This window comes from Urocitellus parryii, chromosome 9 (genome assembly GCF_045843805.1).
Source record: "Urocitellus parryii isolate mUroPar1 chromosome 9, mUroPar1.hap1, whole genome shotgun sequence".
In the NCBI taxonomy this organism is placed as follows: Eukaryota; Metazoa; Chordata; class Mammalia; order Rodentia; family Sciuridae; genus Urocitellus; species Urocitellus parryii.
Genome location: NC_135539.1, coordinates 119663896 through 119679054, shown reverse-complemented (window position 1 = coordinate 119679054; position 15159 = coordinate 119663896). Strand labels below are relative to the sequence as shown.

General features: G+C 32.4%; 1 protein-coding gene across 3 annotated transcripts in view; it reads right to left on the bottom strand.

Moving 5' to 3' along the window:
* Window positions 1–15159, bottom strand: part of Dennd1b (DENN domain containing 1B) — a 225911-nt gene that overhangs the window by 103682 nt on the left and 107070 nt on the right. For 2 of the 3 annotated variants that reach the window (XM_026401485.2, XM_077802286.1), the window contains one exon: window positions 13018–13128. The exons of the other annotated variant lie outside the window; for it this stretch is intronic. In XM_026401485.2, the coding sequence (XP_026257270.1) occupies window positions 13018–13128 (111 nt within the window). The remainder of the gene's footprint in view (window positions 1–13017; window positions 13129–15159) is intronic. 3 annotated transcript variants of the gene reach the window in all.

Sequence of the window (15159 nt, the reverse complement as noted above, 5' to 3'; positions counted from 1 at the left end):
CTAATCCTCACAAAAATCTAATGAAATAAGTACAACTATCTTTAATCCCATCTTACAGATCAGGACATGGACGCAAAGTTAAAACAACTGCCTGAGATCATATATCCTGTAAGGAGTAAAGTACAATTAAGTTTGAAACCAAAGTTCTCCTCTTTTGTAATATTCTGTTGTGATCTGTTCCTTTTTCTTGAAGTTAAACTCCACATATTAGAGTCAATTAGCCTAATAACAAAAAACTAAGCAGTGTTTTAAACATTAAGTAGGCATGTGCTTTGTGGAGGCAAAAAACACTTTCATCAGATTCCCAGGGAGACAGCAGAAAAATGACTCATCAAATTTAATGACCACAATGGAAAATATAAAAATTCCTAACTGACACACTTTAGAGGGAAAAATTTTATATTTACACATTGCCAGTCCCATTATTCTAGTCTCTGTATCACCTGGCCAGATTGTACCTTATTCTTAGGTAGAAATCCTACTCATTGCAACTAGAATTCTATGTGAGTTACTGAGAGGTAGATTTATATTGCCCCAAAATGTATTTATGCATGAAAGAAGAAATACATATGTTAGAGATGTCATCTGACTTTTAACTGAAGCAATAGTTCATTCATAACTTTAAGCACTATAAATAACTGCAAGTATACAGATTAAACTGCTAGAAATAGTAATGTGATAAATTCTGCCTGGAATGAAAAGAAAAATACTAGAAACCATAAAGAAGGCATCTGTTGAAACACATTTAATTTATATTCACATTTTAAAGTTTAGGCCAAAAAAAAAGTGTCAGTTCGATATCTGAAAACTACAATGTTATCCCAATTGCAAAGTATTCTCACTTGAACAAAACTTTAATATTCAAATTAAGTGATATTTATATTAAAGAAACAGCAACTTTAACAGTGAAAAAAGTCAGTATTTGGTTGTGAATTTTTTAAATTTTATTTTATAGCTGTTTCAGGTTCAAAGAAAATCTGAGCAAAATGTTCAGATATTGACCATATATACTCCCCTACTCTCACTGTTGCATATCTTTCCCAATTATCAATATTCCTCACTCAGGTGGCACACTGTATAGTTGACAAACCTACACTGACACATCATTAATACCTAAGTCCACAGTTTACATTTGAATTCTCTCTTGTATTACTTAATCTGTTTACATGTAGTTATTTATAGTGCTTAAATTTCTGTCAATGGGTATAAACAAATTTATAATGATATGCATCTACCATAATACTATCAATAAAATCCTTCATGAACTATTTTGAGTATAAAAGTAACAAAACAGGTACAAGAACTATGCAAGAAAAACTGCAAAACTCTTTTTTTAAAAATGAAATAACTAAGTCAAAGGACAGAGAGTAAATGTTCATGGATAGGAAGACCCAATATTTCAAGATATTAGTTCTTCCCAAATTCATCTATAAACTCAATGCAATCTCAATCAAAATTTCAGGAAGTAATTATGTAGATACATACAAGCTAATTCTAGAGTTTATATGGAAAGGCAAAGGACACAGAATAGCCAAAAGAATTCTGAAGAACAAAGCTGGAGACGGACACTGACTTCAAAACTTACCATAAAGCTACAGTAATTAAGATAGTGTTGTGTTTGTTTAAAGAAAAAAAATAGACAAGTAGATCTATTAAACAGAACAGAGAGTTCAGAAATAGTCACATGTAAATATAATCAACTGATCGTTGACAAAGAAGCAAAGACAATACAATATAGAGAAAAGACAGTCTTGTCAACAAATTGTGTGAGGAAAAAATAGATATTCACAAGGCCAAAAAAAAATGTAGATATAGACCTTATACCCCTAACAAAAATCTAACTCAATATCAATCACAGATTTAAAATGTAAAATTATAAAATGCAAGAAGATTAGATAGATGCATAATGTATCATAATGAATCCCATTATCATGCATAATTATAATATATATACCAATTGAAAATCCAGAAGATATAACATTTTGAGGAAAATCGATATGACCTAGGGCCTGACTTTTTAGTTATGACACCAAAGGCATGTTCCATAAAAGAAAGAATTGATAAGCTAGATTTCATTAAATTAAAATTTTTAGTCAAGGACACAATCAATGCAACAAAATCAGAGGGCTCAGACTGAGGAAAAACACTTGCAAAAGACATATCTAATAAAGGATGTTATCCTAAGTAAAAAAAGTACTCTTAAAATTCAGCACTAAGAAAACAATTCAAAAAAAATAGGCTGAAAACCTTACCACACACCTCATCAAATAAGATATACATATGACAAATAAGTATACGAAAAGATATCACATGTCATATGTCATCAGGGAAATACAAATTAAAACAATGAGATACCACTATTTACCCATTAGAATGGCCCCAACCCAAAACACTGATGAGGATTTGGACCAACAGTAACTCTCATTCATTTCTGATGGGAACGCAAAATAGCACAGCCACTTTGGAAGACAGTATGGTGATTTTTTTAAAAAAAATTTTTTAAAGAAAATGTTATTTTCTGTTTCATTATTTTCCTTTATTTTATTAGATGGTACTTTAGTCCATTTAGGCAGCTTTCACAATCTACCTGAGACTGGGTAATTTATAAGTAATAAATATTTATTTTTCTTTGTTCTAGAGGTGGGAAAGTCTAAGATCAAGGTGCTGGTGGATTCATTGTCCAGTGAGGGCTCATTGTCTGCTCCACAGATGACACCTTGTTACTGTGTCCTCACATGGTAGGAGGAGGCAAAGAGCTATCTTGTACCTCTTTTATAAGGTCATTATTCCCGTTCATGATGGCTCTGCCCTCAATTTAGTCACTTCCTAATGGTCTCACCTCTTAATACTATTGTATTGTCAATTACATTTCAACATAAGAATTGGAGGGGTGAGATATTTAGGCCACAGTAGATAGTAAATTCAGATACTTCATTCCTAAAAATCCATTCCTTTTTCCATCAGACCCAAATCCTTTGGAAAGTTCTAATAATCACATGTTTGGTCATTGGCTTATTCTAGCCAGATGATTTGAAATTTTTCTTGTTTGCTTTCTTCCTTCATATATTCATTGTTTCATCAATTATAGAGTTAGAGAAACTGAGGCAAGGCTGGACCAACTGCCAAATATCACACAGCTAGTAAGTGAGGCACCAAATGTTATTGGTACTGGGGACAGGGTAATGAACAAAATAAACAAACCTCTCTATAGCCATTACTGTCACATGAAACTCTTCTCATCTCATTGTATTTCCATAGCTCTCACAATATACATAAGTGCCAACACCATCAAACACATTCCCTCTCCTATATGAATTTTCCTTATTACTAAATATGTTCTTTCTAGTTCCTACTTACAATCGATTCAATAGAAGTTTTGTTTTTCTTGTGGAAAGCCCACTTACTTCTTCACCAAAATTAATAAGTCTAACACTACAACATTCCTTAAATCTACCTCACAACTACCTAGGCTACATTCTTATTCAATTTCTTCATTTTTTAGATAAGAAAGTTTATGATATAAGAAACTAAATGGCTTATATGAGGTTACCTGGTATGTAGTTCATGGAATAAGAAATTAAACGGCTTATATGAGGTCACCAGGATCGAAACAAAAATCTGATTTTAGAAGATAATCATATTATTACCATATTTGCAGACAACATTTCAAATAACCAAAAATAAAATAAAACTAACTGAAGCTACTTTTTAACCATTACATATATCCCCAAACCACAATTTAAAATATCTCTTGCCAGAAACAAAACAAAACTGACTACAAGCTACAAAGAACTGAAAAAAAGATAAGCACAAAGGTGAATAATTCCAAAGAAACTTCCAAATCTTTATAAATGGGGTTAATAAATCTAATAATTTATAAATAACATTTAAGAATGATTATATATAATTTACTATATTAACATTAAAATGTTGTTATAAAATTCCCTTATATATTCTTAATATACATATTTAACATGTATATCATATATATGTAAGTATATACATCAACCTATAAACACATATATGTAGGTATATGTGTGTGTACAGTGCACAGATACACAGGTCTAAATTCACAGGTAGTAAATGACATTAATCCCTGTCCCCTATAAAGCAGATACTAAATACTTGGTAAAGAATAGTCCTTCTGCATGTCATTCTACACATTTCCTTTCCTCGGTGACAGCAGCTTCCCTTGTTTGCTTTGTTAGGGCAGTGAGACAAGTCCTGTGAACAGCTTCTATTCAGGTCTATGAACAGCTTCCTCAGCATTCCTCATGTGACTTTCCAGTAAGGCTTGAAAACATGGCATCTCTCTGTGGGCAGGTCTCCTTGGCACCCCAAAGGACAGGTTTTCAGCAAATTCTGCCAGAATATCACCATAGAAACTATCTACTATCTAATGCGGCATGGTAAGAACACTTCATCAGGGCCTCTGGATCTCAGATGCTATTTCTGGGGAGCCATTTCACAGTTTTAAAACTAATAACTGCTTTAAATCTGCTATTCTTATATTTTTTAGCATTATCTATTTCTTATCAGCTCATCCCTCTTTACTGAATCCCACATTATAATAGTTTTTAATTCTTTATGCTAAACTTTCTGTGTTCAAAATACCACATAGTATCTGTCTCCTGATTGGACCCAGAATGATGCACAGGCGGAGACTTCATCTTCTTACCTGTAGAATGCTACCTGGCATGAGTTCAGTCACCCATAATGAGGAAGATCCAATGAATAAACAAATGAACTTTCCACAGGGAAAAAGCAGTTAATTTTATACTTAGTACTATATAAAGACCAAAAAATGTCAAAACAAGTCCTGAACAAGAATCAATATTGCAAAGAAATTCATGGAAGTAAAAAACAAGTGTACATGCATTGATAACTTCTACCCACAAGGCATTCTGATTTTAGCATAGACCTTAAATTGAAATTCTCTGCAAAAAAGATAAGCACAAATCTTTAAAATTGAAATTCTCAGTAGAAAACATAAATGTAAATCTGTTTTATAAAAACAAAAGTCCAAACCTTCGTGAAAATTAGTCTTCAACTTAAAAATGATAGTCTTTAACTTTTTAAAAGATTAAGATCTAATAGAAGATCAATATGTGATGGTCATCATTATACAAAACACCCTTATGAAATCTTGAATTGGGTGTCAACATACCTTATATACAAACAGAGATATAAAAAATTGTGGTATATATGTATATTAAGAATTATGGGCTGGAGATGTGGCTCAAGTGTTAGCGTGCTCGCCTGGCATGCGCGGGGAGCTGGGTTCCATCCTCAGCACCACATAAAAATAAAATAAAGATGTTGTGTCCACTGAAAACTGAAAAATAAATATTAAAAAATTCTCTCTCTCACTCTCTTTTTTAAAAAAAGAAAAAGAATTATAATGCAAAAAAAGTACATGTATAATGGCATAAATCGACATGAACATACTTTATATAGATACGAAAAACTGTGCTAAAAATAATAATAATAAAATCAATTTTAAAAAGATATCAACAAATTCACTAATGATTTCAATTTGAGAAAGCTATAGTAGTTCACAGATGAAGATGTAATAAGAGTTATTCATAACTACTAGGCTTCTACAAAGAAATTTGTATTTTGAAAAAATTTCAAAGGCATGGAGGTAGGAGCACTCAAAATACACTTAAGCAAAGGAAAAACTGCCATTTTATGCATTCACTCAAAAATTTCTTTGTTAAAAGTCAGTTATGTGTCTTCACTGTCCTAAGAGCTAAATATATTGTAGTGACTGAATCTGATAAAAAATCTGCCCTGAGGAGTTTATTATCTAGAGATCATAGTAGACTATAATAAATAGTGAAAGAATTTAGGAGAAAAGTCTGGGGTCAGAAAACAGATAGTTTTTAATACCATATTAAGAAGTATTAAATAAATAAGAGTTTTTTTTATTCTGAAGTATTAAGTAATTACAAATAGAATTAATTTAATAGGTGATAAATGGGAGATACAAATAGAAGATAAGTGCCACTACTAAAAAAGCAGTGTTAAAATGGAAGCACTGTAAAGATGTAAAAAACAGCACACTACAGTAATGCAGCCACTTCAATGTTTCTGGCAGCGCAATTAACAACTGCTAAACTGTGGAAGCAACCTAGATGCTGTTCAATAGATGAATGGATAAAGAAACTGTGGTACATATACACGATGGAATATTACTCATCATTAAAAGAGAATAAAATTATGGCATTTGCAGATAAATGGATGGAGTTAAGAGAATATCATGCTAAGCAAAATGAGCCAATCTCAAAAAACCAATGGCTGAATGTTTTCTCTGATAAGTGAATTGTAATCCACATGGGGTGGGGTGGGGTGCATGAGATAAGTGGAGGAACTCTGGATGGGGCAATGGGGAGCGGGGAAGGGGAAAAAGAGGTAAGAAAGACAATGGAATGAGATGGACATCATTACCCTAGGTACATGTATGATTACATGAATGGTGTGACTTTACTTCATGCACAACCAGAGCAGTGAAAAGTTTTGCTCCATTTGTGTACAATGAACTGAAGAGATTTCATGTATAACTGATTAGAATAAATAAATAAATAGATAGATAGATAGATAGATAGATAGATAAAGCAAGTAATACTGAAATACTAAAAAAGAGAGGGGAAAAGATAGCAATGTAAGATATTAATGGACAGTTAACTAAACTGGCAAAGACAAACTGAAGCTTGTTATGCAGAGGGATGCAATATAGGTATAAAAGGTAAATACACATTTGGTTTTATTAGACAGTCACTGTAAAAGGCAAAATTACATAAAGGATGAAAATATATATTTTGGCATTAGAACTGGCTTAGCCACATGTGGGGCTTGAGGAGCTTACTCTATAAATTTCAAAATCCTCATCTTTACCTGTCTACTGTGGATAACAACAGTATTTATTACACAGTTAGTGATAATTACGTTTGTTTAAATAAATTCTCATAAGGATGACTGATAGTATACACTGTTACATATAGACAATACTTATGACTATAATCATTGTCATAATTTTATGTAAATTGAGATAATGCTAGTATTCAGTATATATGATCTAAAAAGATATTCATAGAAAGTGATAGTTGCCTAAACTAAGACAGTGGACAACTGTAATGGAGAACAGGGATCAGAGAAGAAAGCTTTAAGAATATAATCTATAGGACTTGGGCAGGGAAGATAGAAGAGAAGGAGGGGGCCCCCAAATTATCACTGTATAGTAGGAGAAAGAGATGGTAGGAAAAAATGATGAGCTTCTTTTCTCAATGTTGAGTGAAATATCCATGGTGCTCAAATCTAAGGCTGCTCATCAGAAGAAGAAAAAAAAAAAACACTTGCAGAACTGCAAAACGAAAAGAATCTATAGTGTGTAAAAATATATAACATAGAAGATACATTTTTTAAAAATAACCTGTCTTCAACAGTTTTATCAAAGAAACAAAACAATACATACAAATTTTCTCTTATTTAAGGTTGATAATCACTAATAGCACAAAATTAAGTCATTGTTCTTTATAGAAAATTCTTCAGTAAGCTGAAATTGTCCAAGGCCACTCTGGTGATTTGTTACAAGAACAAAACTTATAGAACCTAGGGGAGCAACAATTTAATACACCTCTGAGACAATTCCATAATTGTTTTACTAAAAATTCTTCTTTGTGAATTAATAGCCAATTGTTCACTTTTAAAAGACAAATGGACTAAACTCTAAGCCAGAAACATATGTGATTAATTCCATGAAAAACAGAGCTTTTAGCTCCAAGAGAACTGCAAGTTAGAAATACTTCTAGTTTTCCTTTGAGACCTCCTCCAAATAACCTCCACACATCCCTACCTAAAAGGCATTTCATGATGACATCAACATGCCCATTTCAACACTGCAGTCAGCCATACCACAATGTTCACAACAGCAGTGTACATGTCAGACAATGCAATGATAAGCAGAATTATTACCTAGAGTTTCAGCTGATATAATTGGGTAGAATTCACAATCTAAAAATTGTTCCTAAAATATCTTTCTCTGAAAGGTTCTGATAATAATTTTTTTAAATATTTATATTTTAGTTATAGTTGGACACAATACGTTTATTTCACTTATTTATTTTTATGTGGTGCTGAGGATCGAACCCAGGGTCTCACACATGCAAGGCGATCACTCTACCACTAAGCCACAACCTCAGCCCAATAACAATTTTTAACTGCACCACTCCTTAAAGCCTGAAGAACACAAAGGTCAAAAGCACTCTTCAAGAACCTTAAGAAACAAGTAGGCCTGCATACTCTTTGTTCTTCTGCCAACTGTTCAATTCTTAATCTCCAGGAAGAATCTCTGAGCTTCAGGTTTCAGATTAAATGCTGATACAGGTGGTACCATTAATAGACAAATCAAGAATATGTACAATCCAGATGGAGAGGTTAAAATCCTCTGGACTCCTCTTTAGTCAAACTAAACATATAAAATCTGTTTTAAGGGCTGATTTTCTGGGGAATCACAAGATTTCCTTTTGTGTATGCCCTTGATAGAATTAATGAGAAAGGGAGAGAAAAGCATATGCTTAAATGCCTGGGGGCAACTATAACAAAGGAAGAAATTACAGTTTATTAATGCAATTCCAACACTCACAGCATATTGCTTGCTCTAAATACTCTAGAAAGAAAAGGCACTGCACAATCAAATCTCTGTAACTAACATGCTTACAGACTTTAAGATGGTAATATTTACCAACTAAATATTGGTCCAAATAGTAGCTAACACTTAGACATCTGCTTTAAAGAGAGGCATCCCTTCCACCTGCTTCTACAGGCCACAAAGATACACTCTAGTTAACATATTACTGACAGGATGATGAGAAAGCTCCTGTCAGATGCTGGCCAGCCGGGTGTTTGAGACAAAATGCACAGCCCCAGCTGACTAGTTAGAGAAAGTCTGGTGTGGTACAATTATAGAGGCATATGACAAGGCTTCATGCCTGACTGATTTGAGAACGGATGACATGACTTTAAACAGCAGTCTTCCCTACCTATGGTCACAAAACAGCAATAAGTCAACTGATACAACCTTGTAATACCATGATTTATTCCTTTGCTTTGAATATATGAGAGTCTGAGAGGATATTCTGCTAGGCTACCAAGATTCACTTGGGGCTTAAACATCTAAGGCCTGCCTACAGCATGCATAAAATCAATTTTCTAGTTCAGGATTATTGCAAACCATTTCATGTATACTTATTAATGTATAAATCAAATAATAAAAACAAAATTGATGATGTCCCTGTTTATTAAACTCAAACATGTAAAAATATAATAATTAATCCTAACACAATACACACTTGAATAAATGGGAGGAAAACCTGTTAAAATCTTCAAGACATAATAACAGTCTTGATATTTTTGCTTATATATCTTAAAACTAAATATTTTTATTTTAAGTTTTATCTTTCACAAAAGTTAAAACTAATCATTCTTAATTACAAATAGCATCTGAAGAAAGGGTCCCCTTAAGTTAGTTGATTCCCTACCACTGTATTGCCATGAAAAAAAAAAAAAACTACAGCAAGCTATAGTTTGACAAACATCACTTTAACATAATCAGAAAAATGTTATGGTTTTCAAGAGTAAACCACCAAGGCAAACAAACTGCTAAAATAATAGAATTGTGAATGTTAAGACACTTTAACTTATATGGGTTCTTATAATAATTGAGATTTTGGCTATATATGTTTAAAAGATGATCAAGGAATGAAAAAATATTTGCATTAATATTAAGTAAGTTATAGTTCCTATGGTATGTAAAAATACAAGAATGTAAAAATCTTAAAATCAAGTCAATTCTTTAGTGATAATTCTTTCTTTGGATATTTCAGCGATTTCATTAAGCTTTTATTAAAAAATACTTTATCTCTAATTTATATCATGACATTAATCCTTCATCTTAAATTTTACTATCCATGGAAGTTATAGCACATATATTTATAGCTACTATATATATCAGAGAATTGGTCAAGATAGATTCAAGTAAAGCAGCTTCTCCCACATTACAAGGGTAAGAAGATCATGAGAAGCAAATTGAATTATATTTATTTTATCAGTTCAACTGCCCCAGAGAATGATCCAAAACAGAGCTGGTAACTTACAAGTGACATCACCCAAAAGTTTTTAAGAACTGTCATAAACTGCCGATATTAAGTTGACCTTGAACATAGGAAACAACTCCCTACATAATACCAACCTTTAAAACAATACGTTTTAGTAAAATATTAAATAAATATTAAATTAAAGGATAGGCATGTTAATTTTTGCTCTAAACTACAAATCTAGGCTATTATAAAACTACAGTTAAGGGCTGGGGATGTGTCTCAAGCGGTAGCGCGCTCGCCTGGCATGCGTGGGACCCGGGTTTGATCCTCAGCACCACATACAAACAAAGATGTTGTGTCCGCCGAAAACTAAAGAATAAATATTAAAATTCTCTCTCTCTCTCTCTCTTTAAAAAAAAACCTAAACATTTATCCTACATAGACATAATCTTAAGCACTTCTATTATGTGTTTGTGTCCATTAATTCTTATAGCAACCCTATGAGATTAAGATTGCAATTACTCTTGAAGAAACCAAGTCAGAAAGGTTACACATCCTCTAAGAGAGGGATAAAAATTAAAATAAAACCAAATATTTTTCAAAAACACGTGTTCAGATTTATTCCTACTGTGTTCTAAACGCAGCAGCTTACACTCCATTCACATAGCTTATTTTCCTCAGATCTCTGCCTAAATTCTATCTCACTGGAGAGGCATTCCCTCCCACAACTACCTTACATAAAACCAAAACCTGGCTCTTGCCTTATCCTCTGTACAAGCACACTCACTTTATCCTTTACAAATAGTACTCAGCACTGTATGAAATAACAACTATTTATTTGTTCATTTGTTTATCTGTTTCACAACAGTTGGATATAAGCACCAAGATTGCTTGAACTTTGTTTTGCTTTCTGTTGAATTCTTAGTATGTAGGAAAATATCTGATGCATAATATGTACCTAATAAATATTTGCTGCATGAATTAATCCTAATACAAATTAGTTCTTATAAAGTTAATCCTATAAAACAATTTGTACAATTATTTTAATTTTCATAAAATCAATATAAAAATATCCTTTATAATATTAATATCATGTTTAAAAATTAAGGAGGAAGAGGTGGACAGAGAATAAACAATGGGTTTACTTCAGTGATAAGTTAAAAACAGTAGAAACTCAAATATATAAAATGTTATGGTTTAGATATGAGATAACCCCTGAATGCTCAAGTGTGAACCAATAAAGAAATGTTCAGAGGTCAAATGATTAGATTATGAGAGCTGTAACTTAATCAGTCAATTAATCCATTTGATGGGTTAATAATTTGAATGGATTCATGGGTGGTAACCATAGAGAGGGCATGGGTGGAGGAAGTAGGTCACTGCTGGTGTGCTTTTGGGGATTATATTATCCATGATTTCTTGTTCTCAAGCGCTTTCTCACATACCTGCATTCATTCTCATTCTCTCTCTCTCTCTCTCTCTCTCTCTCTCTCTCTCTCTCTCTCTCTCTCTCTCTCTCTCTCTCTCCTTCCTGGCTTCATGAACTGAGCATCTTTCCTCTACCATGCCCTCTGCCATGATGTTTTGCCTTACCTCAGGCCCTGAACTATGGAATCAGCAGCCAACCATGGACTGAACCTCTGAAGCAGTGAGTCAAAGTACCATGTGATTCAGATTGAACATCTCAACATGTTTTAAAGATGTATAAGAAAAATATGACCTACATTACAGTACTTACTCTCTGATACTACCTCATCACTTTTTCACATTTACTCCTTTATATGCTTACATTTTTCAACATGTACAATGTATTTCAATTTGGGGAAAAGTGAGTTCATCAATATTAAATATTTAAAATCTCAAAATTTTACTTTTTCAATTGTAAAGCAAAAGAAATAAGCCAAGACAGAATTAGGAAACCTAGTTTCTCATTAATATTTCTAGTTTTTTGGCCTTGGGATGACCATTGTCTCTGAAAATACCTTGCTCATTATTAAATACTAAACAGATATCCCAAAGAAATAAAGAAATCCTAACCCTCATTCTACTTTTAGGTGCTAAAATATTATAAATTTGTTATTTCTACTCTAGGAAAATAAAATATTAAAATTATGGTTTTATTTATTATCAAGTAAACAAATATGTGGAGAAGCAAACTCATGCAGTATTGAATAATGGTTTTTAATATCTTACAGATTACTCAAAACTTTAAGTTTGTATTAACTAAAAAGTTGAAAAAACATATTTTTATGCTTAATGCAGAATAAATTATGAAAACCAGAAAAATACATTTAAAATTTTTTCTGTGACCCAAGAAAATCCTCCTATTCTCACAGCCTTTACCACAGTAATGAAGACCTTCCAAAAGAACATTTTAGTGAGTGTCATAAAACCTGTGATTTATAAAAAATGCTACTTTGACTTTTAAGTTATTATCAGTCTGAAGAGCTCCTCCAAACCAGAACTATTATAGAATCTACTCCCAAACCACTACTTGGCAACAAAGATGAATCTACCTATTACCAGGTTAGGGTAGCAGCTATTATCATGGCCCCTTGATTTCTTTCAAGTAGCTCCAATGGAAAAAGCCATAAGTGAATAATAAAGATCTCATAATAGCTCTTAAGAATTCTTTATGTGGTAGAAGGTACTAAAATGAACTGTGGAGAGTTAAAAAGAGAAAAAAAAACTCTCATCTCCTGATAAGAAAAAATAATTAACCTGATTTAATGCATCTGAGAAAGCCTTCTATAAATCAGACTTTTGTACTTCAAGAGCCAGATTAAAACCATATATAAAAAAGTATGTAGATATTGTCTTATAAGTACACATAACACATTTCTAAATCTGCAGAGGTTTTTAGGTCTTTTTGTGAAACACTCAATACATGCTATTTAAAAGGAAAGTGTGAAGTACTTACAGTGCTTAATTTGCTAGAGGTAATAATGATGCGCCTTTCGTGCAGCATACTGGCATACAGTTGCAGCATATTGTTCACATCCACAGCAACAAAATATTCTGTAAGATTTCTCTGTACAAGTGAAAAATAATTCTCAAGTTACAGCTTATGGTGAATATGAAGAAAAACATTTTATACTTTTATCAAAAAGTTTTAAAGTTCAAAGAATGTTGTTATTAAAAGTGGCATTCATTAAAATAATTAAATTTAATACTATTCTGCTGCTACATGAAGCATGCAATATTCCATTATTATTGGAAGCATAACCCTCTCCACAAAAGTGTTTCTCAGAGGGTGATCAGAGGGTCGAATATTTCCCAGCCTCCCTCCCCCAACACCAAGTATTTGAAAAGAAGCTGATTTCCTGGGCCCCCACCAAACTACTTTATTATTATCTTCAGAGTATGGTCCTAAGAAACTGCTGTTTAAACATATACTCCTGATGATTCTTATAGACAGTAATTTTTGAAAAACCACTGTTCCAGAATTCTCTGAGTCTTCTCATGTTTGTCATTCACTCTGCAGGCAAAAATCATTGTCCAATACACAAGACAACCAAAGGATAAGATGGATTTATAAGAAGTCCTTGATTCTTTATTAAGGAATATCCTTTGTTTGTACCACCTGTCAGGCTTGCTTTATACCACTATAACCAAATGTATTTGGTGATATCCTAAATTGATTCCTTGATTTAACACTCTTATAAGATGTATCCTACATAAGGAAAAAATTGGGACGAATTAAATTGATTTTCAGATTCTCTCCTTGAAATTACTAATTTTTAGCTTTCTGTAATCAAATTTAAGCATATCAGGAAGCAATAAAGTAATGGAGAAACTTATTAAGATATGATAATAAATTGAAACTGTACTACCAGGTGGACTATGACCTGGAAGGATGAAACTTAGTTGGGCAAAAAGAAAAGAAATCCTGCTTTTTTTTTTTCAATTTTGAAAAGACAGAAACTATATCAGAATAAACTGGTAGTCAGAGAAGAACATATCAGTAGAGACTATATATCAGTCAGTGATGTTGAATTGATGGGGAGAGATCCATTTCCTGTTTTATTAAGGCCCACTTCACCTTCCACTTCCATACTGCATATACAAAGTTACATTCACAACATTAAATATTAATATTTTCCTATAATTTTAAAGGTAGATAATTTTTAGATAGGGAATTATTTCACAACATAGAATGCTTCTTAATATTTCTGTCCTTTGTTTGTTTGTTTGTTTGTTTGTTTCCCCCTAAACAAGACTTTTTTGCTAAATAAAATGCGTTAAGGGAGATTTTAAAAACTTTTATTCTCGGTGGCATTTCATTAGAATGTTTATTTCTCTAAAACTTTCAAAGTAATAGTCTTTAAAAATCCATGGTATTTGTTAATTGAAGCTATTAGTTGTCTGTTGGTAAATGTAAGAGAAAGGTGGAGAGGATAGAAGATAGAAGAGAGTTACTTTGACTTTGTATTTGAAACTCTGCTGTGGAGGGGCCAGAACCACATAAGCCAAGATATGGTCAGTTGTCCATGAGGTAAATATAGAAGGATGCCCTGTGCACAAGGTGCAGAGGTCAAGACCCCACTATCTGTGATGGGCCTTGACACTTGAGGATCTATCTCAGGCCCATAGTAAGAGAAATAATGCTATGTCTTTTCATAGGGGTTGTCTAAAAAAATCCTTTTAAATAGGGTTTCCCAGGATTCACCTCTACTAGAAACAGTTTTGATTAGATATTCTATTTTGAGTATTAGAATATTTACACTTGCCTTCTTTATTTTCACTCAGTAGGTTTGAAAACATTTGAAAAAAGAGTAGAATTCTTAGGTAAATAATAAGTGTACTTGAACATATATTTTTCCAACTGATTTTCCCTTGACTTTTGATTGAATTATTTAGATTCAGTTCAACTTTCCAAGAGAAACTGAAGAAAAAATATATAAGGGAATATTATATTTTCATAGTTATTTAAAAAAGCAAAAAATATTTGTTATTTCCACTTACCCATGTAAACTTTTGCATAAAATATTAATTTGTGACATTATAGAAACACAGACTACTTCTACTATTTAAGAGGCTCTTAAATGAAAAATTATTTAAC